This window comes from Eimeria maxima, genomic scaffold (assembly GCF_000499605.1).
Source record: "Eimeria maxima Weybridge genomic scaffold, Emw_scaff515, whole genome shotgun sequence".
In the NCBI taxonomy this organism is placed as follows: Eukaryota; Apicomplexa; class Conoidasida; order Eucoccidiorida; family Eimeriidae; genus Eimeria; species Eimeria maxima.
The window spans coordinates 1-24,256 of record NW_013566563.1 but is presented as its reverse complement, the minus strand read 5'-3'; the positions used below and the strand labels follow the sequence as shown (position 1 = coordinate 24,256).

Below are 24,256 nucleotides of genomic sequence, written 5' to 3'. Positions count from 1 at the left end.
TATATAAACACCCCACATCACACTACTGTGAAATATCTTAGTAGTTGCGTATAAGAAGGATATCTTAGTAAATATCCTTATCAATGCCATTGACATTCCGTTTCAAAACTACTGCTGGGCTGATGCCGCACGCATGCTCAAACGGTTTAGCTTGTTTCACAGATAAAGCCAGCTTCCAGTGGAACCATGCCAACTGTTCAAGGTTATGCTAGTATAAATTCATGCCCAGTTGGGCTACTTGGAGGACCATCCTCATTCGGTGGTATTGCCAATGTTATCCTCCCACTTAGACAGGGCTTCTCTCACAGTGGCGCAGTGCCTTTTGAGTGTTCTTGCCAGACCCAACAGTGGGTGGGCGCTTTTTCTCCAGCGCTCACCTCCACCTCGCACTAGCAAAGTATGGGCTGCCTCAAGGTGCTCTAATGCTTGTTCAACGCATAAGTCCAATTCCAACTTCATTTCCTCCCCCAATGCTGCCTGCTTCTCCTTTATAGCCTTCAGGGTATCTACGTATGATTTCAGGCCAGCAGGATCGCTCGGTACCCTTCCCTCCTCCGCTCTTTCCTGAGCCTGCACCAGTGATTTCACAGCAGCCTGCATCTCTCGTTGAAGCGCTCCAGCCCGTTCTAATAACAGAATCAAATAAGGAAATTCCTTCTTCGACAATTGACTACGAAGAATCCTTTGCATTTTTGCTTGCTGAAGGGCCTCGGAGACACTCACTGAATCGACGATCATCCTCAAATCAACCGGTGAAATCTGGCTTTCACCAGGCGTTGGGCTGGGCAAATGGCTTGGATAAGGTATTGGTAGTTGTTCTGACAAGTTATTCGCTAGTACGACAACGTCTGGATATACCTGAAGGAGCGCCTTTGACTGATTGGCCATAGTGGCAGTTAGCTTTGTAAGTCTGAAAAAGTCAGTGCCGGCACTCCCCCCAATTTTCTCCAAGGCTCCTAGCAACTCTCGGAGAAGATATGCCGCATTCGCTACCTGCTCCGGAGTCCTTGCACTTCCGACTCTTTCTGTGAGCCTTTCCAGCTCGGCAAAGAGTGTTCCAGTATTTTGGGACAACGAAGATGCTATCGATGACACCTTGGTCACAAGAGAGCCCAAAGCCGAATCCGGACTAGGTCCATCCCCTCCTTTTGCCCTCCCGGAGAGCAGAGCAGTCTCTGACTTGTTCGCCCATAACTCTGTCCTGACTGTCGAACGCCTAAAGGCTTCCAACAGGTTTTGAATTTCCCGTTCAAGCTGTGCGCCTACATCAAGATGTTCGGTCTGCGCAGCTCCACTAGTCAACGCCTCAACGGCGGGCTGCACGTCTTCTTTCAAATCGTCACCCCCAGGTTCTGGTGAGACGACTTCTGGTCCCGAGTCTGGAATGCCCCCATCAGCCTGCCTTGGCAGTCCTCCTGTCAATGCAAGCTTTGAGGCAAACACCCTTGCAATAAACGCCAACGCCACAATGAGGAGACCCAAGCTTAGAGCCTTGTGGCCATTCCCCAAAAGTCGTTTTTCCTGGTGGACTACACTGGATACTTCTGGTGCCTTTGCTTCACTTTCAGCACCCTTCCCCTCAGGCTTTCCTGTTGGCGGCTCAGATGACACCCTTGCCTTCAGCGCAATGGAAGCCTCTTCATCTGTAGTCTTCGCACTCTGAGGGACATCAGCTGTAGCCTGAACAGCCGGCGAAAAGCCATCTGGCTCCCCAGAAGCTGCAATGTTCACCCCGCTCGTCAATGGCCCAGCGTTTGACCAGCTGTTCGGGACTGTTCCAGTTGGGCCACTGCATAACGTCACTGGCACTGAGGCCAACACTACCACGCAGGCAACTACTTTTTTCATCTTACAATTCCTAAGTCTAGAAGCGAGACGAGGAGGGAACCATCCAAGACACCTATCCTGAGCGTCTGCTGATCTCTAAACAGAGGACGGTCGTATACCAACTTTGCCTGTAATATCGATAAAGCAAATAGGGCTTCTTGACACCACGAAAGCAAGAGGAAAAGTACAGGATCTCCCAGAGAGAGTCTGAAATAGCAGGAGGGGACGACCTCCCGGTCTCGCTGAAAATGTGGTGCCGTCGAGCCTTGAAGGCACAGGAAACACGAATTAAGTTTGGACAAATTCGATCCGGTGAAAGAACACTAATTCAAATGGACTTATTAAGCCAGGACATAAACAAACCCCTGTAGATTCGAAACAGCATGGGCTGGAAGGACGACAGTTCAACTCGTGCAGAGTTCTAGGGCGAGCTTATTTAAAAACTATTGCCCAAATATTGACTGCTACGTAATTAAAAAATGTAGCAATCACAAGGATGTTCAGCACAACTAATGGTAACTGAGCCTTGCGTAGTGATCGGGCGCGCCCTTCACGGGCACCGGACGCAAAGCAAACCAGGACTGCACAGCATCGAGCCCGATGCCTGCAGTACAGGGTGTCTGAAGGTTGCTTGGCTATTTTATTCGTAAATGATATAGACGAAGCATTCTAATTGTTCAAGGATGCTGTTTCGTACTCAGCGAATGTGTTCCTGTAGTGATATCGATGGACCGTGTCAAGTGACCACTGGGTAGTACTAGAGAACCTGCTTTCCCACGGCACACAGTGACTGGCTAGGTGAATATTTTAGCTTAGAAAATGCTCAAGGTTCATTTAAATTGATCATCCATTCACATATGTGCACATGGATGTGTCGGATACCATAATAGGCGCCGTTGCTTCTAGCCCGTGCCCGCGATATGCAATCATGCGCTTCCCCTGCAGATGGGAATAGTGAAGTGCCAGGTTGAATGTTTGGAGGCCCTCCTCCTTCATCCTTTATATCGAGCGCTAGGTTTCATGTTCAGATCGCCACCCCGCAGAGCACACACATACGCAAGGCAACTCACATTTATCGCATGGATTTGGTGCTTCAAAGCATGGGCTTTTCGTGGCGAAAATGGAAGGTGCGCTTGGCCTCAACTGCATCGCGAATTTTTTGACGACCTCCTCTTGTGCCTCTTATGTACTGGTTCAGTGCTCCTGAAAACTTTCCCTCCGCTTACCACAACCGGCAAAGGCATGCGACTGCCAAGGGAGTTGACGACGTAACGAAAACGTCCAAACTATAGGACATCACCACGCCGTTCTTAATATCGATGTCCGGCGGCAGCTGTGCGCACTTTCGACCCCACTCCATCATTGGAGGTGATGTCAGTGGGCTGCACAGGGGTACTTTTCGCTCCGCTTGTGGCAATTCGCCGCAGTATTCTACGCCTTATATGTTAAAACGCTCCCGAGATTCAGGGGGTTTCTCAACAGTAGCTTGCACATTCGAGCTTTTTGGCTGTTGAGGTATGTAGCCACTAGCGGGTCCCTAGAAAGAATTCTACACCCCGATATTTTGTGTAATGGTGTTGCCGTTGCACTGAAAACAAAGAATTCACTAGGAAGTCAGTGCAGCCGCCTAGGCTGCCGACAGTTGGTAAGGTCCTCTATAGGCACACCGCAACGCTGCTGCGTTCCATCGAAGCTAACGTGTGCCCAGAGAGGCTCCGAATCCCCGCTCATTTCCCTCAGAAGAACGAATTGTTGAGCTTCTGAGCAACAGCGAACTGCAGCTTTGCCAGCCTTGCCAAGTGCGCCGCCATGAGACTGTCCTGCAGCGTGTTCTGACACAGCTGTTCAAAGTTCTCTACTTCTGGCTCTGTAGCGCTGCTCAGAGCAGCGCTAAGGAAGCGGCCCACCTCAGGATCAGGTTCAGTCTCCCCATTCAGCACGCTCCGAACGTATGACGCGCAAATCTCAAGCTTCTCTTGCAGCTGCTCAAGCTCGGCACTGAGGCCGTCGCCCAACTCATTCAACAAAACACCATCTGCTGGAGGTTCCATCAACTCTTCAGCTTTTGGCGGATAGCTGCGATGCGCCATGCGCACTTTCTGAAGCAACCGTAGACCGATTCTGTCGGAGGGAGACGCATACAGTTCTAAGGGGAGTTCATGGAACTGGAAACAAGCCTCTCTTGCCATAGTCATCTGCACCTGTGTGTACACCTGCAACAAAAGCAATCCGTTCCCGCGAAGCCATTATTGCTGCGTATGTTACCCTACACATGAAAATCAGACGTTTTGTGACAGCGCAACTCTCTAGGTTTCCTGCACGATTACTACATACCTTCACTGCGAAGCTCCCGCTTTCCATAATAGCATCAACCATCAAATGGATGGGTTCCGTCAGAGGAGGCTGAGGGAAGAACTTGGAGACGGAGGAAAACTGCTTGAACCATCCGTGCACAGCGCAGGTCAATTCAGTCATTTCACTACCTGTGCAGAACCATCCAACAACCACCTCTCTCACTCCCCCATTGCCCCCGTTGGCCTGTTGCTTGAGCTCGAACATGCTCTCGTGGTGATCCTTGATGATTTGCAGCAAACCCTAAAAAAAAACAAGACACAAGAGGAGACAGAGGGGAACGTCCTCTGGACAACCAACAACTCTGCTGGCTGGTCACCTACGTTTTCCCTACTGAATCATTAGCAACGCCCCTCATTGTTAACAAACCTCTCCAGTCAAGGAGTGGCGATCCACGAAGCAGTCTGTGACATCAATGACGTTTCCATCGGAGCAAGAGCCCAAGAGAGTGCCGATTACGTTTTCTTGGCCTTCATCCCGTCGAATGTACGCATCTAAGATTGTCATAAGCGGCACAGGGTGAAGACGGACGCGGAGAGAGGGAAATGGCAGCAAATCGAAGTTCTTGGGCACGCAGGCCGATTTCAGGTTGCCTGCCCCCAGCGTGGTCACCCGGCGCGACATTGTCGTGAGGTCACAGGCAACTCCCCCGCTACAAAAGCACTTAGCGGCGGTGTTTCCACTGACAATTTACAATGCAATCGTGCTGTGTTGACGGGTGTTGACAGCAAGGTATTGCAACCGCTCTCCTCTAATATGTACGGTAAAGACAGCGAGGGCTCTACTGTTACCTCGCTGTTGGTCTGCTTAGCGCCTTGCTCCTTGAAATCATGATGAATTCCGAATTCCTTAGTTAACCAAGGAGATCACCTCTCCAAAGGCGCCACAGAATGAGCTGCGGATGCCATTGGCTTCCACGGCACTTTGGGGCCCACACGACGCATGCGCCCCGCAAGTCGGAAATGTACAGATGTGCTTAATTGCTTTGAAGTATTTATTTTTATACTTCAGATTTTCTTTAAACTTTATTGTTACACAGTTGACAGACGCATTGATCGTTCCGGACTACAACAGTTGGTGTTAGACTTGAAACCACCGTCCATGTATTCACGCGCTATACAAACTTCCCGGTATTTTGTTGCTAAACTACCGTTCAGATATGCCTAACAAAAAATTGGACGGGGTACAAATTTTGGGAAGTGGGATTGGTGCTGTTTGCTGCTGGACATCGCGGAGAGTCCTCAATACCGTACACTGTAGCGACGTGTCTGACGACTTTGGAACATGAATTACCAGATACATTGGCCCACCCACTCCTCGTAAACCTCTCATGCTTTCTTCAAGCATATCTATGCGGTCTGTACGAGTTGGAGGGGAGCGGAGGGCGTCGGCAGAGGCCGTCATCGAAGCGGTGGAGCGGCGTGAGCTGTAGTGTCATATAATTTGGAACATCTTATGTCAAAAGTTTGCCAACTGCACTTGACGCCAAATCAAATCTCCAGACATCTCGGATACAGCGATGCAAGCGTCTGGGGCTTTTGTTGGTGCGGAGAGCAATCCGCCTGACGGGTTTTAATTCACCCTGCTGGAACTTCCCCAGGCAACAATACATGCAAGCGCAACAAAGCCCCATTTTTCGCGTTCACTAACAGTGTAGGCACTTGGTGAGATGTTACATGCCACTCAGGTGGCCAACATGCACGGAAACAGGAATGCCCGTGCCAGCAGGAAACCATGATACGGGTGACACTATTTTTTGAGCCATTCAAACGTGAATGCCATTGTAAGCGCACCGTCATGTAGATGAGCACAAGAGTTACTGTAGAAGTAGGCTGTCCATGGGCCACTCAGCCAGTCCTGTAGTGGTTTACAGAGGGCGCGAATTGACGTTGTCGTGCATCTGCAGTATGGCGCAAACGAGCTTGAATGAATGGGTGCATCGTAGTTGGGTTACAAATGTAGAAAGGTTCTGACAGCATCCCAACATTTCTTGGACTTTATACGAGGTGAAACAAACGTATCGCCACAACCTCAGTCCGAACAAGTTCCTGGTCAACAGCAAATAGTCTGGGTACCTTGGCGACAGGGGTGGGGCGTGTGAGCCTCTGAAGGGATGCTACTATTGACTCACCAAAGTGGTGGGGGGGTATATTATGGCTGAATGCATATTTACAGGATGTGAAGGGGCACTAAAAGGCTTGCTGAACTTTCCGTGTGGCTACCGGTGAGGGCCGCTAGGCTGCCGCTTCTATATGTAAAAGCATGCAACGTCGACCTGGTGCAGCTGCGTTAACTATAGTGGAGGGGCTGCGTCTCCCGCTTGTTTGACGCTTTGGGAGTAGCCATAACTGCATTGTGTAAGCCCAAATTGCAAGTGCTCTGCTGACTATATGGCACAGTTCAGCAGCTTTCATCCTTCGCTGCTCAAACACCCTCCGCACACCTCGCCGCGTTATGCTCCATTCCACGAGGCAGCTGGGCAATGACGACGACGCCCACAATGTTGTGGCACATTGTAACTTCTAAGAGAATGGCAGTCCAGTGCGTACAGCGGCCGAGGTCCGCCCTGCAAGGTGAGACAATGGGCAATTTTCGTCCCCTGTCCTTTCCAGGAGTTTTGAAATGTGCAACAGCGTGCCTCAAGCCTCCACTGCCTCCACGAAGTACGCTGCTCCATAAACAAGTGTCATCTGTACGACACAGCTCTTTCCATCGCAAGCAGTTTCTCCTGATGCTTTTGGCCAACATAAATTGTGCAGCTGCTCAACCTCCTACTGCTCCCTCCCGATAGAAAATTTTCGAACTATTCTTAATTCCCCTGATTATAACGCGGTCTTTGCTGCCTGAGCACTAAACCATCCTCCTCACTTTAGTCTGGTAACAGCCACTCTCTAAGCAGTTGAGTGTAGTGCAGCTAATGAGAAAAATGTGGTTAGCGTGCTCATAACTGGTTAAGGTGATGAAGCACATAGTTGAGGCATGCAAGGAGGAATAATACGTGGGGAGAGAATCCCAGCAGGCCCCGCGCGGGGGTCTAACACAGTTTGCATTCAACTTGCGAGCCAGTGTCAACCCCATAAAGTCCCCATTCGCAAGACACAACATGAGCTGCATAAAGCTGCAAATGGGCTTCCGAAGCTTCCTGGGAAGAAAGGCCAGACGGCACTGGCCGCCTGCAGCACTCTGCGTCCATTCATCGACGGAACGGCACATGGAGTGGGGGATAAGAGCCAGTCGTGATATTGTGTTACGGTTGCCACACAACAGCATAACACAGCTAGAATGAGAATGCGCGCGTTATCTAATCCTTCTTCTTCGACGTCTTGGAGATCTTCACGTCGCGACTCTTCGTTCCCATGCAGAGAGCGAAGCCGAGGCAAGCAGTCATCAAGCCCATGATGCACCCAATGCCGAAAAGCATCAGAAGAGGCAACGGGAACTGAATGAAAATATCTCTAAGTTGTTGGACTGCCAAGAGAAACTCGTCCCTCACCGACTCGAGCCACGTCAAAACTGGCGGAATAGGCTGAATAAAACCGGCACAAGCAGTTCGAATTTCACAGTTAAGTTCGCAGCGCAGTCACGCTATAGAGCTCCCCATTTCATATTAAAGGGATTTATAACAAAGGGAGTTGGACCTGGCAAAGACGTGGCGCACCTTTCCTGCCGTCTGCTGCCATCCACCGGTTGCAAACTTGTACATGTCGTCCACAGTGCGGTTGCCCTTGTACTGATACATTTGACCCTGTGGTGGCCACAACAAGCCAGAAGAAATATCTTACAACACATCACGAGACGCTGCACAACGCGTTCAACGGGTGCATGACTATAGCACAGGAATGTCAGTGCGCACGTGCCGACACATGGAGGGCTGCTGAATGATCGGCTCACATCTTTCAAGTACAGAAGAGTTGGGAAACCCCTGATGTTGAATCGTGATGCTGTACGCTGATTCGTGGTGGCGTCAAGATGAGCTACATTAATCTGTCCCTTGAGCTTCCTTGCCAGTTCCTCCCACGCCGGCGCCAACTTCCGGCAGTGGCCGCACCATGGTGTGTAGAACTTGACAAACCAGTCACCTGAGACGATAGAAAGCAACAGGAAACAAGATTCCTTAAACACCCAAGAGATTGGAAGTAATCGCAAACCGGAGTCCAAGCATTTGCATGTGTGCGGGTGTGGAAAGCGCTGCAGGTTCTACTCCCGCGTGCATCGATGGAGGGCGGCAAAATGTCATGGAGACGTCTAACAACATTAATAGTCTTATGGTAATGGGAAAATGCCCACTAAGTGACAAATTTCCCTATTCAACACCGAGCAAACAGTCCACCCGTGGGCAGGCTGTCGCTTCATACCCGAGGTGGAACCGGTGACGGCTTGCGTTTCTTGTTCAAAGTTCGCATCTGTAAGGACCTGTACTTCAGACTGGGAAGGTATAGCAGCAGAGGGTGGGCTGCCAGAGGAAGCAGGGGGAGCAGGTGCTGCAGGTGCTGCAGCGAGAGCAAAAGGTAGATTCGTGTTGATGCTGCTCCGTTCGTGCCAGGCGGCAGTGGCTGCCAGCAGGCACAAAACACGTAAGAAGGACCGCATTTTCAGAAATGAAAATATAGACACCGCATTTAGTAAAATGGGAATGGAGACTTACGCCAAAGACATCAAGCAATCAACGCAGTCTGCATCCTTCATTGAGCTGGGGAGTGGCGGACTTAACACAGGAGCCAACTCAGGCCCCAGTGCACTGTAACCCTTTGAGTGCTGACACTTCCTTCCTTGACTCATTATTGCAACGATATATTTTCACTGCAGTATACTTGGGAGAAAGACGAGGGCTTCTCTTGGCATCTTGCCACCACCGTGTAAACCAGTCATTCTAAACCTCCCGCCCGTGGGACTTACCCCTACTTAGCAAACGAAATTAGATTACTCCTGGGCCTCACCCTTGGGTATCCCTTATTCTAAAATGCAACAGCTATAAAATTGCGTGAACCGGACCCAACGTAGTGCATGTGTTAGTTTACAGTCGTGTCTGATGCAGGACTTGGCGTTGCAGCAGTAAACGCTTGTTGGCACCGTTTGCCGCCAGTTCATCAGTATATTCCTACTTGGGTTCAGGCTGGCTATATGATGCAGCATAGTCTGCCAGCCTTCAACGCATGTAAGAGCTCCTTTCCGATCTTGCTAAGACTCTTTGATGGGCGCACATGAACTCCTATTCGACACAGAGACGAGCATACTAGCATGAAGAGGCCTTAAAAAGCTATATGCACTGTTAGTGCATCCATAGCCTAATGCTCTGTTGTTCTTGCCTCTTGATATATTCTACACCTTGAGTTGCAACAAGAAGCGGTGTATCATATGCGGCTACCTTCTATACCAGACCTTCTCGCGTGGTCTGCTGCTCCCAGAAATTCCCAAGCCTGGCAAGGGTAGGTCAGGTGCTATTACCGAAGTTTTGTCTCAACTAGTTTGACTCCCCTGGAACTTGAGACAGTCTTTGGATAAGGTCTGAGATTCTCGTTACAGTTGTTATCACAGTAAGGCTCGGTGGGGCACGCGAGAGCAGTATACTCCATCACAAGACCAGGGTGGCGTCCTGCAGAACTCTAACACAGGGTCTGGATTTTATCCGAGGGTTATAGAGAACTGTAGTGGAGCCGGAATGCAATATAAGATGGGATATTCTTAAGTGCAACTGACCTACCCCGCCAGTATCCATGATTCTATACCGCAAGTGCCTAGAGCCGCGAGAGAAAATACTGCTTGCCAAAAATTGCGCTGCGACTCAAGGCATACAGCGTCACCGGAAGGCAGTCCTGGCAGCGTTGCTTCTCCAGCACTGTATCCATTCACATCGCCTGCAGTCTTGAATTATATGGACGACTTCACTGCAAGAGAAACAGCTGCGATGAGCCGTACGGCCTTCCGGAATTTTGAGCGCCGAATTACCCGGCTGCTGCAGCTTCCTGGTCCCTGTACTTTTCTGAGCGAGGTTAGCATTCACACATACAAGTCTCATATACTCAACAACTGGAAAGTTTTTACAGACGCGTCCTCTCGTCTCCGTTGGGAAGGTGTAAGTAAAATTTTCCTCCTTACGTATGCGTAACTGCATTGCCCCTTCTCAAGGTACGGCGAGGTGATGGAGCCAAAATCGGCGGTTGTACTTCCCTCGGATCCGCCCCGAGTTCACACTGTGCTTATCCATTTTCGCACTAAAGCTGAGAAACTAGTATCACTTCCCAACGCAGGCGACGAGAATGTGGTATCTGAAGCTATCACGAGGAGGTGGCATCTTCCATCCCAGGTGTTAGTACAGTCTGTGATGGTATGCATCGCCAATGGCAGACATAACACCATGTCGGCAAGGCTATGACCGTTAGACGCCAATACAATTTAGCGTTGGGTTACATTACTATGATCCGGGGGGTTTACATTGTGTCAGTTCACCAAGACAATCACAGTTATACAGCGGCTTCCCCACTATTGGAGGGAAACGTTCTCCCCTGGAGTGTATTTTTCAGCACGCCTAATGGCATTTCGCATCACCTGAGGAGAGCAGTAGAAGAAGTGCTGCAGGCGGAAACGCGTGGGGAGACCCGTGCGCAATGACGAGGAGCTGCAGGAAACGACGGAAACATGCACACAATCCGTCCTGATACTCCTTTCGAGACGGTGGCCTTGGAATATTCGATCCTATCATCACCCTATGCACAGCAGAAGCGGACACAGTTGAAGTAAAGGTCCTCACACTTTTTATAGCTACTATAGTGCTTCCGGTAGTGCAGGACACTACAGGATCGCACTAATTACTGACGGGGGCGTTTTTGCTGATAACAAGCAGAGCATGCGCAGTGGAAAGATTTACCACGAGGCACAGCGGTAACCTGCGCTGTTGAAATTTCCAGCCCCAAAGACCGGTGCAATACACATTAGCCTCCTCCTGGCTTAATGCATGCAACTTCTTAAGGCTTTGAGATCCTGTGTGAGCATATACTAAATCTACGTTTAGTTGCACGGCATTAGAAAATATGTTACACAAGTGAAAAGTATCCGATATGCTCACACAGGCTCTCAATGCCTTAAGAAGTTTGACTTCCCCTGCGCCCTTTTGAGAGCTGTCTCGTCCTGCTGTTATTCAATGGGGCCATCAGAGTGATAAAAGTAGTGTTCTGCTCGCAGTAGGTGCAGTTTCTGTCGTGTCCATGCTCCACCATCCCCATTATGGGGAAAAGAACGGCATGTGGCAGTGGGGCAACGACAGTGGACTTCACACTGTCTATTCGCAGGTGGTGCATCTACATCTACTCACATGAAAGTTGCCTACCACGGGCTGTGCAGCAAAAGATTTGTACTTGCACGTGAGTTTGCCTTGCAGCTCTTCGTGCGGCAATACTGCGTTGCGCCATTCCCCGCCGCCGTATCCCCCAGCCCCAGCCCCCCAGCCCTACCCGCTCGATCTGCAATGCCCACGACGCCTACAGACTTGAAGAGGCCATATGCTTTTGGCGAACTAGTGTTTTAAAGCACACGTCGACAGTCTGTCCTTCAAGATGGTCTTCTGATGAGCGCAGAGAATCGCGTAAAGAATCTCATTACACTTGGTGGCCTTGGGCTGCTCGAGAAGCCCTGGCCTGATATCTGTAAGACCTCACATTGATACAACTGGTGCGACTAGGCACCAGTATCGAATCACAAAAATATGACTTTGCTCCATGCTCCACAACTGTAGCCAACTGCTTGCTACCCACTTGACCCTTCACCAGATCCCCCCAGCTATGAATTATAGATACCACCTTCTTAAGCAGAACAAGCAAATGGGCTGATGCTACTCTGGTGAGTCACACAAAAGAGTTGCCACATGATAATTGTGTTATCCAGCTTTATGTGTCCCATTTCCGTGCTATTCTCCCTCAAAAGAGTTCATAGAGTGCGTCGCCGCGCCTCATAGTGTCTAATATTCAGGACATTTCACCACGCATTTCTGTTCAATGTTGTGAGCTTCGCCTCACCACTTTACCTGAAACACAAAAATAATGGATTAGCTTCATGCTTCGAAACTTTTGTATACTGTCTGCATATCGTGTGCTGCTGGCACTGCAGTGGTCCCCCTCTGGCACCGGTGCCCTATTGGGGGCTGTGGTGGGGATCGTTGTCTGTATAAACAACAAGCTTCCTTGAATTATTTGAGGTGGCTTGCATTTAAACGTATATTATTATTTTTTCCACTCGAAAAGAGGCGAAAGAGGGGAGTGGCCGGCAGCAGATGCGTCGTGTGCAGACCGGGCCACACAACCGAGCCGCAGGGCTGGTTTGTCGAGTGCTTCGCTGTTGAGTTGGAATCTAGATTTCCTTTTGTTGGTATTGTTGTTGAAAGGTGCATAAATATACAACTTTAAACCCTGTCAAGCTGAAGCAGGTCTCTTCTTCTTAGGGCTAGCTGGTGCTCTGCACAGCTGCATCGAAGTGCCAGTGTTGCCTCACGGGTTGCAGCAGAGTCAAATGAGTCCCGGTTACCCGCCGCTGGTATTTTATAGGTCTTTAGCAGGTTTATAGGCTCAGTTGAACACTTAAAGAAGGTATTGTTTGCTTCCCCAACGGCGCGTTTCTCCCGTCGCAGACGCGGGTTGCTCCTGCTCAGCTGTGGGCCGGTTCTCTTCGCTCGGTGCCCCTCTCAAAGCCCCAGTTTTTTTCACAATCTTCCGTGCATGCGTCCTGTGGTTGTTTCCAACAGTTGACCAAGGGCGTTTTCTGTGTGTGTATCTCCTCTTCGTGAGCCCCCACGGCACGACGGGGGCGAGAAGTTCCCTTCACTCTCATTGCTTCCGCCATTCTTCGCATACAAGGGATTCTACGAGTGGTCTCTGTGGGGCCCCACAACTGTTAGCAACTAATTATCTGGAATCAGACGATGATGTACGAAAAGCCGCCTGCGGAGCAAACCTCACCGTGCTGCGGAGGCCAGGATGGTGTTTCGCCGACAACCGTGCAGCAGCAGCATTACGGGAATGTGCTCACGCTGGATCCAATCCCAACTGCTGCTGGGGGGCCCTGGATTACGGAGCAGGTGGTGGAGGTGCGGGTGCCTACGGTCGAGCAGCGGGTGCGAGAGGTCCCTCAAGTAGCTGTTAGAGAGAAAGTTGTTGAACAGAAGCAACACATTTTTCAAGAAAAAATTAAGTTTGTCCCCAAGTATGAAACGGTAGAACGAGTACATCATGTTCCCAAGCCAATCACCAAAGAAGTTATCACAACTGTTCCTCAAGTGCAGGTCGTCGAACGCACAGTAGAGGTACCTACCACCATCTACCAGGTAAACCCTAAACCCTAAGGCCTGAGCACGTAGTTGAGTTTCCATCTCATATATATGCATGTATGAGTGTATATATGCATGTATGAGTGTATATATGCATGTATGCATATACAGCGTATATTTTATGCATATTAGTGTTTTGTGCTTACAGGAGGTGGTGGTGCCAGTTCCAAAGCCGGTGGTGGAGGAGCGGATTCGGGAGGTGCGCCGTCCGGTGTATGTGGAAGAAGTGGTGGAGGTGCCGAGGGTAGTGCAGCAGCAGACATGGGGGGACCGACCCCCTCTGAGGTTGGTGCGCTCCTCCACTGTCACATCAAAGGGTGGTATGGGGCCCCACATCATAAAAGGCGGCGCCAAACCTACGGGGCCGATAGCTCGCCAGCTCTCATGCCCTGTCGCGCCCGCTTCCCCTGGGGGTTCTGGTGGCGGTCTCCTCTCTGCTTGTTGCAGCAAGACAAGCCCTGAGCCAGAGGCGAAGCTGCTGTTTCATACCAAACCCAGCAGCACCCTGCACACTTCGTATCCCATGCCGATACGGTGGAGCACCACTCCGATACAGCAGCAGCAACAGCAGCAAGGTTTTGTCATCGAAGGTGAGGAGGCCGCTGCGGACGCAGCGGGTTGCTGTTCAATGTTGACCCCGCGCAGACGCGCTGCCACAAATCGGGAGTATATATACAGCACAGGAGCGGGAGGAAGCGCAGACAAATATCGCCTCCGAGTTGCAACTGTCTCCCCCAAAAGAAGGAGCAGACGCCCTTTCTGTTGTACGGACACCTCCAGAGCTCTCTCCGTCCCCGCCCCAACCACAAGAGTCAGTCCCCACAAAAAGTGCAAACGCATTGTCACAACGCAGAACCCAACGACAATACGACTTCTAGGGTGTAGGGCATAGGGTTTAGGGTTTAGGGTTTAGGGATTAGTTGCGGTGGTGCGGTGCTGCAGACTGTTCGCATCGTCCCTCCCTACACGCCTTCCAGCAGCCCGCGGACCTTTAAAACTGTATCCGCCTCGCGCCAGCTTCAGGAGCAGCAGAAACTGGAGGAGGAGCAGCGGCGGCTTAAGCAGGAGCAGCAGAAGTGGGAGGAGGAGCGGCAGCAGCAACAGCAGCAGCAGCAGCCGCCAGTTGTGGCATCTCCGGATCCGTGGATTCGGACGAAGTTTGGAGATATGCCATTTTCTGTCTTTGAGAAACTCAACAATGAGGACTCGTTGAGCCCACGCCCCGGTGGTGCTGCTGGGTTTGGTGCTGGTTACAGCTTTGAGCAGCAGCAACAAATGTACTTGGAGATGCAAAGGCAGCAACAGGAAGCGGCGATTGCAGAACAACGAAGACGTATGCAAGAGGAAGAGGAGAGGCGTCTAGAGCTGCTGCGACTACAAGCTGAACGCGAACAACAGCGCATGCTGGAGTTGCAGCAGCAGCAGCTGCAGCAGCAAGAAGAAGCCCGACGCCTATATGAGCAGCAGGAACGACAGCGGCTGCTGGAATTGCAGCGTCTCGAGGAGCAGCGGCGGGAGGCGGAACAACGCAGGCAGCAGGAGTTGCAGGAACTGCAAGAGCAGCTGCAGCAGCAGCTTCAGCAACAGCTGCAGCTGCAGCGGGAGCAACAAGAGGCGGAGATGCAGGCGCGGCTAGAGGAGGAGCGGCGCAGAAGGGAGGAGGAAAGGCAGGCGCTAATAAGGGAACTGCAGGAAAAGAGGGAACACGAGGAGCGGCTGCAGCGGCAACAGCAGCAGAAACAGTTGGAGGAGCTGATGCAGATACAAGAGCGACAGAGACGAGAACAAGTCGAGAGACAGCAGCGGTTCCTACAGGAACAGGAAGAAGCACTAGCCAGTCTGCTGCAACAACAGCAGCAGCAGCAGAAGCAGCTGCAACAGGAGCTGGTATCCCACCACGAAACGCTGCGGCAGCAGCAGGAGCTGCTGCGAGTGCAGCAGGAAGAAGCTCTTAAGCAGCTGCAGCAAGACCACCTGCGGCAACAGCAGCGCTTTGCTGCCGAGGCCCAGAGAAAAGCTGAGGTGTTGTGCAGCCAGGACGCCCCTCCAGAGGAGTATACCTGGGGTCTGCCTGCTGAGGTGAGAGGGAAGTTCGCGGTGTACATACACCACGCCGCTGTAACACTTGTCGAACTCAAAGGCACGGAGTTGATTAGTTGATCTCTGCTTTATTAGGCTCGTTGATCTGTTTTCAGTGCGGACAGCGGGCCACTTCGCTAACGGGTACCCGCCGGAGCAGCAGTTGCAGCTGCAGGCTGAGTTCATGTTTGCAAATTTTGTGCGTTGTTATCGTTTGTGTGTCTCTGTCTGTCTGCCTTGGGTGTCATCGCTGCCTGCGGAGTGTATGCGCTCCTTTATGATTCCTTGTTTGTTTCTGCTTTTACTTGTTTGTGGGGCAGCAATCGGGTACGCCAGAGCCGTTGATTGAGACAAGATTTGGTCTCATGCCCTACTCTGAGTTTATCGCTTATAACCAGGCAGATGCCCTCAAGACTGGCAACCAGTGAGCCATCCCGGTGCAGGTAGCAGCAAGCATCCGTAGGGGACCAGCAGCGGGACGTTTTTCTCTAACGGCGTCTCATCTCGATTGACGGATATCAGGGTTTAGGGTTAAGGGTTTAGGGTTAGTTATGGGTTAGCTATGGGTTAGTTATGGCTAGCTGGCTGTGGCTGTGCTTCGTTGCATTTAGCTGTGGCAGACAACGGCTAGCCGACTGGTTGGCTGCCTTTACGCTTGTTGTGTTATTGGCTTAAGTGCAGGGTGCTGCATGCAAACGGTTTGTGCTGCAGGGCTACCTGCATACCCATGATGGAGACGAGCACCCACTCGGGGACGAGTCCTCGAGGCAGCGTACGGGTGTGGGAGACGGAAACAGGTGCTCCAGTGTCTCCTACCGCTGCAGTGCCTCCTCCTACTTACGCGCCTCCCCCCACAACATATACAGTGAACTCATACCCGCCGCTGCTGCCTGTGCAGCAGTACCTGTATCCAGCTGTTTCTCCAACGGCGGCGTACTGGGCGCCGGAGACACCACCACCTAGCCCTTGTTTCTTCGCCACAGGAGGAGGAGGAGCAGGAGGTGCAGGAGGAGACGCAGACGCTCTCAAGGCAGAGGCTCAGCGCATCAGCAAAGATGCATTTGCTGTGGGGACTCAGGTGTATGGAGGGGTTAAGAGTGCTGTTGCATCAGAGACAACACAGGGCCTCTTCCGCTCTGTGGGAGATATGGTGGCTGGGGCCTACGAGAAGCTGCGAGGAGCAGCTATGTAGCTAGCTAGATAGCTGGCTGCCTGGCTAGTTAGCGTAAGGCAAACGGAAGAAGGGCAGATAGACACACGGGTGCAGCAGTATTGCTTTCTGCCGCTGTCCCCTATGAACTGAACGGCACCAACTGCCTCCACCCCGTCTTCAAGAGAGCCACACACCAGCTGACAACGCGACGAAGCAGATATGGGAGAGGAGACAGAGGAAGAAATAGAAGAGACAACGGGGAGGGGGACTTGCAGGCCCACAATATGCTCTCGACGTTTCAAGTAGACACACAGCTGGCGAGTGCCTGCTGCGGCTGCTGCTAGTGTGAAAGCTGGCCTCGCCGTGCCTTAATGCAGACTGCATACCATATCCACGGCTTCCAGTCGGTGTACGGAAGACGCCTCGTCTTTTGGGGAATGGTGTTTGCTGTCCCTTTCAAGAACATCATGAGAGTCGTTCTGTCTGCCACTTATCTTTGTCCCTCGTGCGCTAAAGGTGCAGAGTGGTGACTCCATCTCTTCCTTTCCCCAGCGCCCTAATCATAGACCTTAAGCCCCCACCACCGAACTCGAAGCCCGTTGTTTGCATTCATTGTTTCTCCCCAGAGCTGAGTAGGCCGAAGTGTTAGTTATTGTGTTTATTCTATACATTATTAGTGTGCCCCACACGTTAGAGGGAGTCGAGGGACCACTCGCGCTGCAGGCAGCAGCTGCAGCAGCTGCAGCAGCTGTTCTTCTGCTGTGGTACATACCAAAGATCGAGGTCTGTTTTATTGAATTTCTCCCTGGGCAGTGACTGACACACGCCGATATAGGCAGTAACGTGTAGGGCGAGTTTCTTTTGCCTCCAGTAAGCCAGGCCATATACAGTACAGCTAACCCTAGGCTGTTTGCTATAAACCTCAAGATCTAGACTTTTAAGCCCTAAGCTGCATGCTGGAGAGCCCGAGCTGTATGTGCTCTACGCGGAGCTGTGAGTCCTATACCATAAGATATACATACACCTTACTGATGCTCACTGCCCCTTAACAGGGCCAACACGAGGCACTTCTCCGGCTGTTTAATGCTCTTCGTTGATATTAAAATACTATAGCATGTCGTTTACTGGGTTTCGTTGATGTCGATAACCAGACAATAAGGCCTTCTCCGTCTTCTGCCAGGACTGTATAGAACCCCAAGGCCTGTTTGTAGGTTTAGCCGACAGTTTCTGGTTATTAACAAATGAAGTAATCTAATAAATTCAATTCGCTGTAGAAGAATTAAAGCAGCTAGCCGATCTCACGGGTATATCCCGTTTACCTCTTGCTGTTACTCCAGCGGCAGAGGCAGCGAAGCAGAACCCATCCCTAAAAGTAGGTAAAGTAAGCTGAGAGAAAAGAAGACTGGCTTGAATATCATACACAACTAGCAGAAGCTGTTGACCCATTAGTGCACTCGGCAGTACCCTGGGGCCCCCTTGAGAGCGTGGGGCCCCCCCATGAAAGCCCTGGGGTCACTGAAAATGGGTAGAAGCAAGGGACTCCCGAGTTCTATCCAAGAGCAAGGGGCCCCCAAATGGAGAAGTTTTGTGTTTTAGGGCACGAAAGCATCCGATGGCTGCAGTTGCTGCGTGTGTGCTGCGGAGCAGGGGGGCCCCCCTGAGTCTCGACGCAGGAACTGCTGCTGCAGCACATGGAACGAGCCCCCTTCTAAGGCTAACTCTGCGTTCGTCTGCAGCAAGGAACGCAAAGGAACGCTTTGCTGCTTGTTGCAGTTGCTGCAGGACCAATATCAGCAGTAGCAGCAGCAGCATGAACAGCAGTAGCGACAGCCACAGCAACACGACAAGCGGTAGCAGCAGCAGCAGGATCAGCTGCGGCTCAAGCCTTTCTTCAGCTCTGCTGAGGCCCCATATTTTGTGTGTGGAGAGGTATCGAAGGCCCCACGTGTCTGTTGCTCCCTTAGGCCCCCCCGTGTTGTCTGTGCGCCTCTTACAGAATTGCGCCGTAGACGTCCCCTGGGTTTCTGATGGGGGGGGGCCCGCGCCACGGGGCCCCCCCACTGTGCATGCTGCTGTGCCTACAGTGGAGTTGTGTTACCGTCTTTGTGATGAAGGCAAAGTAGGAGAACTTGCTGCAAATATCCTCAGCCGTATTCTCGATTCCTTGAGGGGCCCCAAGGGGCCCATCTGGCCTCAAAAGAAAACAAACGGAAACCTTGGTGATCATGAAGACCCGTTTCAGCCAACGTACTCTAGACCCTAAACCCTAAACCCTAGTCCCTCCGCGGTAGTGAAGTTCAAACTGCGCAGCCTACCGTGTGAATCGCAAGCGCACCCTTCTTGCAGTAATGTAAACCCTAAACCTTCCTTCTTGCCACTCAAACCCTATGCCGTACCAACACATTCTTGACCGGTAAACCCTTTTCCCTGTGTCTTAAACCCTAAATTGAATCTGTGAATTACCTATTGTAAATGGTGCATGCTTTCCATGTTTTCGGCATTCATCTCCAGCAAAGGTTAGGGTTTAGGGTTTAGTGTTTAGGGTTTACGATTTTTTTTTACGTGGATACAGGCGATGGGGAACGTTGAAGGCAGAACTGCATGCTGCATTACAATTGCTGTTCAATGGAGATCGTTCCTTGCCCAAGGCCCTTGCAGAGATGCGAATCGACCTCCCAGGGGCCCCCTTGGGGGCTCCCTTTGTAGACCCCCATGGTCCCCCTGAGTCGGGCCTTGCTTTCCATGGGGGCCCCCGGCATCTAGCCGGGGGGCCCCTAGAAGAAGGACGAGACGGGGGCCCCGTAAGGGTTTGCCGGTACCCTGAACTCATCTTTGGGGTTTGCAACCCTAGCTGGACACCGTCTGCTTCTACTCGCAACAGAGCTGTTGCTATTAAGGCTTTTTTATCTGTTGTTGAGGAGTAGGTCCCACACTCCCTGCAGCAGTAGCAGCAGCAGCAATAACAGCAGCAGCAGCAGCAGCAGCAGAGCCATACCGTTCAGGGCCCCAGAACAAAGCTATGAACAAAACAACAAACACGTAGTTCATGTTGTGTCCTTCCTCATGTATTGCAAGAAGCATGGAAGGGGCCTCTGGCGCCCCTATGATGTCTCTTTAGGGACACGAGGGGCCCCTAAAGGGGGCCCCCTGTAGAGGAATTGTGCCCCTTGTTGCTGTTGTTTAATGGAGTGTCTGGAGGTATTGGTTGTTGTATAAGACAGAGTAGACGAAGAAAAGAGACTTTATTTGTGTGTCTTTGTGTGTCTCCTTTGTATCTATCTGTAAGTGTCTCCTTTTCCTCTGTCTCCTTCTGTCTTATCCCCTAAGTGTCTCCTTTTTCTGTGTCTCCTTTTGTCTTATCCCCTTTAGTGCCTCCTTTTTCTCTGTCTCTTTCTGTCTTGTCTCTATAAGTGTCTCCTTTTTCTCTGTCTCCTTCTGTCTTGTCCCTGTAGGCATTTTGCTCTTATGCCGCGTAGTAGTGCAGCAGTAAACTTGAATGTGTTGCTGGAGGTGGTGGGGAGTACGTGCTTCCTTGAGTTGTTGCCTCTGCTGCTGCCTACAAAGCAGCAGGAGCAGGAGCAGCAGCAGCAGCAGCAGAAAGAGGAGGAGGAAGAGGGGCCTGATGGGCGTCAACGCTTCCTGCTGCTGCAGCAACTCTCTTACCGTCTAAGTCCCTCTTCCTTAGAGGCCCTCCTTAGGTGTCTCTTGGAGACACAAGGGTCTCCTCTCTTTGATGCCCCGCGCATCTTTGGTGCCTGTTGGGCAGCAGAGAACAAACACTTAGTAAGAAGGGAAAAGGGAACTGCAGCAGCAGCTGCTGCAGTAATACAACAGCAGCAGCAGCACCTGCTGCTGATGTTGTATCACTCAGTAAAAAGGGCATCTAACAATATCTAACACTGCAGCAGCTGCTGCAGTAGATACAACAACAGCAGCAGCAGCAGCAGCAGCAAAGTGTCCCTTCAGTGTCTCTATGTGTCTCTCTAGTGTCCCTAAGTTTTGTTTGGAGACACGGGGGACACAAAGGAGACACTTAAATAATAAAGGGGACAGTTGGCGTATATATATGTGGAGCGTATGGGTGTTGTGCTGCTGCTGCTGCTGCTGCTGTTGCAGGGAGAACTCGAGGGTTTAGCTGATGCAATAGAGGCAATAAATACACCATTAAGGGGGACATCTGTCTCCTGGAGGTTTCTATTGGAGGTAGCGCAGCAGAGGCAGAGCGAATCTTTCCTTATTCATATATTCAGGTGTATAGGCAGCTGTTGCTGCTTGCTGCAGCAAGCAGCAGCAGAAGTACTTTGCGAGAAGGATCCCTTAACTGGTAGGGGTGCAGCAAACAGCAATTCTTTTATTTGTCTTGTTATCTTCTTAGTACTTCATTATATTATATTATTATTTATTTATTTATTTGTTTATTTTATTATATATACAATATATATATTTTCTATAGCTACACAAGGGTATAAAGGGTTTATTTTGTTTGCTTATTTGTATCTCTTTTCTTCCCTTATTTACTTCCTCATCTGCTTTTGGTTTTTTGTCTATTCTCCTTATAGGGAGGTTTCCCTCCCTATAAGAACTATATAGACCCCTGCTGTCTCTTGTTGGGCCAAACACCTCTAAACCCTAAACCCTAAACCCTAAACCCTAAGTTCTAAAACGAACCCCTTACAGCCAGGCTCCGTACTGTCTGTACACTTTAGATTATGGTTGCATGCGTGCATGCATGCATGCATGCACACATGCATGCAGGCTGCCAGGTGTCTGTTCTACTGTCCTCAGGTCTGCCGCGAGACTCTTGGAGCTTTCTTATGAGCCGCCAAGGCTTGCTCGTACCCAAAGAAGGGGCCCCCTCTGGGGGCCCCGTAGCCTTGTACCCTCAGCTGTCAATACAGGAGAACACGGAGGACCTGACGGATTCGAGTTCTACAGAGACAGTCACCAGCAGCGGCAGCAGCAGGACTGGCAGCAGCAGCAACATTTGCAGCAGTAGCAGCAGCAGTAGCACTGGCAGCAGCAGCACTGACATCAACAACAGCAGCAGTAGCAGTTGCAGCAGGAGTTGGCTGCGTGCTCCTTCTTTACACTTCATAGGGACAGCAAAAGAGGTTGGGGAGGTCTTTGAGGTCCTTAGGAGACAGCAGCAGCAGCAAAGCCGTTTGCTGCAGACACAGCAAGACATGCAATCTATCTATGCAATAAATAACCAACTGAAAGAAGAAGACACACCAGGGGCCCCTCCTATCTCGTATTTCCTTGCTAGGCACCGTAGATTGACGTTACGGGGACAGGAGCAGCAAACACACCCACCGCAGGGGGAGGCCCCTGAAGGGGCCCCTGCGAGTCCCCGTGAGGGGCAACAGTCTGAGGGGCCCCCGCATTGGGAAACCCCTAAAGGGCACTCTGCGAGGCCCCCAGAGGGGCCCCCTGATGGGTCTCAGCAGGATTGCTATGAGGAGACGGTGTCTTCTTCTTCTCTGTCTCCTAATGAGTTTTCATTTCCTTTAGAGATAGGGGAGGAAGGAGCAGCAGGTCTGCTGCCCTTTGCTGTAGGGTTACGAGTAGTGGGGCCCCCTGGTAGTCGTGCATCCTTATTGTGTCTCTCTTGGGGGGAGGAGACAGTTATAATTGATTTGCTGCAGAGACAGGAGGTTTATGCTGCTGCTGTTGAGCTGCTGCTGCAGTGGCTGCTGCCTAACCCTCTTGTCCTTAAGGTCTTATTCGATGCAAGAGAGACAATAGAGAAAATAGCTGTGGGGCCCCTCCCTCTAAAGGAGCCCCTTAAGCCCCTTGTACATTGTATAGACTTGCGGTAAGGAGGCCCCCCTTTATTTGCTTCTTTTTTATTCCTCTGGTCTCCTTTTTTTACCTGTCTCCTTTTTCTCTATTTTGCTTTAGGCTCTATTTTGTCTCCTCTTTGTCTCCTCCTGCCGCCTGTCGTCTGGTGTGCCTCCCTGCGCTGGTGGGGACTTTATTGTCTCTCCCTTATTGTCTCTTTTTGTCTCTTTTCTGTGTTCTTTGTGGGGCCCCCTAGACAACCAAGAGTCTACAGGCACATGGAGGCCCTCCCGCCCTTGCCTGAGGCGGTGCAGCGGGAGGCCCTGCTTACAGATGCTTTAACGTTCGGGAGCGAGAGACTCTTTAGGGGGATCCTCATGCAGCAGCAGCAGCAACAGCAGCAGCAGCAGCAGCATGGGCAACAAGCAGAGGATGAGAGAGAGATGCAGACACAGCTCCTTTCAATTGGTATGCATCTTTGCGCGCGGTGCATCTCCTCAGCTTGTCTCAACTAACTCCTAAACCCTAAACCCTAAACACTAAAGCAGCAAACCCTAAACGTTGGCGACTAGCGGAGGCACATATATTCAACTGTGGGTTTTATGGTTAAGGGTTTAGGGCTTAGGATGTGCTGTTGCTGTGCTCCCAACAACAGGCACCCGTCGAACCCTTAACGAGCTGCGCAGGGCTGTTCTTGGATGGGGGCCCCCAGGGGCCCCCCAAGACAGGCGCAGCAGCAGACGCTTCAATAGGAGGCCCCTAGACCCTGAGGTACTGCAGGAGGTTGCAGATGAGGGTTTCTCTCTGCTGCTAATAGAAAGAAGACTACGGCAACACCAACTCCTCCCTAAGAGTATATTGGGGGGATCTGGCGTGCATGCGCTCCTCTTCGGTAAACCCTAGACCCTAAACCCTCGGCTCCAAACCGACCTTAAACCCTAAACCCTAACCAAACCCCTTATACACGATCCCTTGCACTCTATAGCCCCGTTCCATAGGCTGGCACTCGCTGCCTATTTAGCTATCAGGATTTAGGGTTTAGGGTTTAGGGTTTGTTTGTGCGCAGATGAGAGAGCGCCACATAACGTGTGGCGAGTGGACAGGGAGAAGTCTGCGGCTCAGTTACGTAAGAACCTGGAGACAGTATTTAATTCCTAAACCCTAAACCCTAAACCCCCACCGCCGGGGTAGTGGTAACGCAGTGCCTCACGGCAGTGTTCACCTCTTTGCCGTCATTTTTTAACAAATTATTATTTTTTAATTAATAAATAAAATAAAAATAAAATTACTATTTATAATTCTTAATTACACCAAAGTGTAAAAAAGTAGGAGGCACTGGGGGCCCCCTACGCCTTGCTCGTATAAACAAAAGCATCTACATTTATTAACAAAACAACTAGCCATTGGTGCTCTCCTCCTCAAGGGGCCCCTCAGGACCCCTCAAGGGAGCCAATGGCGGCGCTGCAAAGGGGGCCCCCCATACCAGCGGAACGAATTCGCATGGGGATCCCCAAAGGTTTCTTCATGGGGCCCCCCTGGGTTTGGGTAAGGGGGCCCCTTTGGGTTTGTGCCAGCGGGAACGCTAGAGTTAGATTCAGGGGGCCCCATCTGGTTATTCAGGGCCCCCCCTAGGGTTTGAGTCGGGGTGCTGTGCCCCCTAGGCTCTAATTAGCAGGGCCCCTAAAGTGGGACAGCACGAGGGCCCCCCCAGGATGCATATATATATAATATATATATATATATATATATAT

General features: G+C 51.1%; 5 protein-coding genes across 5 annotated transcripts; 2 read left to right on the top strand and 3 right to left on the bottom strand.

Annotated features, from left to right (window-relative positions):
• Nucleotides 1–252: 252 nt before the first annotated feature.
• Nucleotides 253–1,848, bottom strand: EMWEY_00036100 (hypothetical protein, conserved; the record flags this gene model as incomplete). Its single annotated transcript, XM_013482103.1, has 1 exon — nucleotides 253–1,848. The coding sequence occupies one exon, from the start codon at nucleotides 1,846–1,848 to the stop codon at nucleotides 253–255; it is 1,596 nt and encodes a 531-aa protein (XP_013337557.1).
• A 1,715-nt stretch (nucleotides 1,849–3,563) lies between these two features.
• Nucleotides 3,564–4,803, bottom strand: EMWEY_00036090 (eukaryotic translation initiation factor 3 subunit 5, putative; the record flags this gene model as incomplete). The annotated part of the gene is made up of 3 exons (XM_013482102.1): nucleotides 3,564–4,040; nucleotides 4,162–4,422; nucleotides 4,549–4,803. 3 exons carry the CDS (start codon nucleotides 4,801–4,803, stop codon nucleotides 3,564–3,566), a joined length of 993 nt encoding a protein of 330 aa, XP_013337556.1.
• A 2,677-nt stretch (nucleotides 4,804–7,480) lies between these two features.
• Nucleotides 7,481–9,048, bottom strand: EMWEY_00036080 (thioredoxin, putative; the record flags this gene model as incomplete). Its single annotated transcript, XM_013482101.1, has 5 exons — nucleotides 7,481–7,705; nucleotides 7,838–7,924; nucleotides 8,071–8,258; nucleotides 8,535–8,732; nucleotides 8,991–9,048. 5 exons carry the CDS (start codon nucleotides 9,046–9,048, stop codon nucleotides 7,481–7,483), a joined length of 756 nt encoding a protein of 251 aa, XP_013337555.1.
• Nucleotides 9,049–13,087: 4,039 nt separating this feature from the next.
• Nucleotides 13,088–16,763, top strand: EMWEY_00036070 (Chromosome II, complete genome, related; the record flags this gene model as incomplete). The annotated part of the gene is made up of 7 exons (XM_013482100.1): nucleotides 13,088–13,489; nucleotides 13,641–14,082; nucleotides 14,138–14,256; nucleotides 14,435–15,557; nucleotides 15,688–15,770; nucleotides 15,892–15,995; nucleotides 16,283–16,763. The coding sequence occupies 7 exons, from the start codon at nucleotides 13,088–13,090 to the stop codon at nucleotides 16,761–16,763; spliced, it is 2,754 nt and encodes a 917-aa protein (XP_013337554.1).
• A 2,348-nt stretch (nucleotides 16,764–19,111) lies between these two features.
• EMWEY_00036060 (hypothetical protein, conserved) lies at nucleotides 19,112–24,050 on the top strand (the record flags this gene model as incomplete). The annotated part of the gene is made up of 8 exons (XM_013482099.1): nucleotides 19,112–19,137; nucleotides 19,297–19,644; nucleotides 20,177–20,507; nucleotides 20,841–21,048; nucleotides 21,510–22,539; nucleotides 22,762–22,973; nucleotides 23,572–23,631; nucleotides 23,929–24,050. Coding segments are annotated over 8 exons (2,337 nt in total), but the record flags the coding sequence as incomplete, so codon positions are not given.
• Nucleotides 24,051–24,256: the final 206 nt, after the last annotated feature.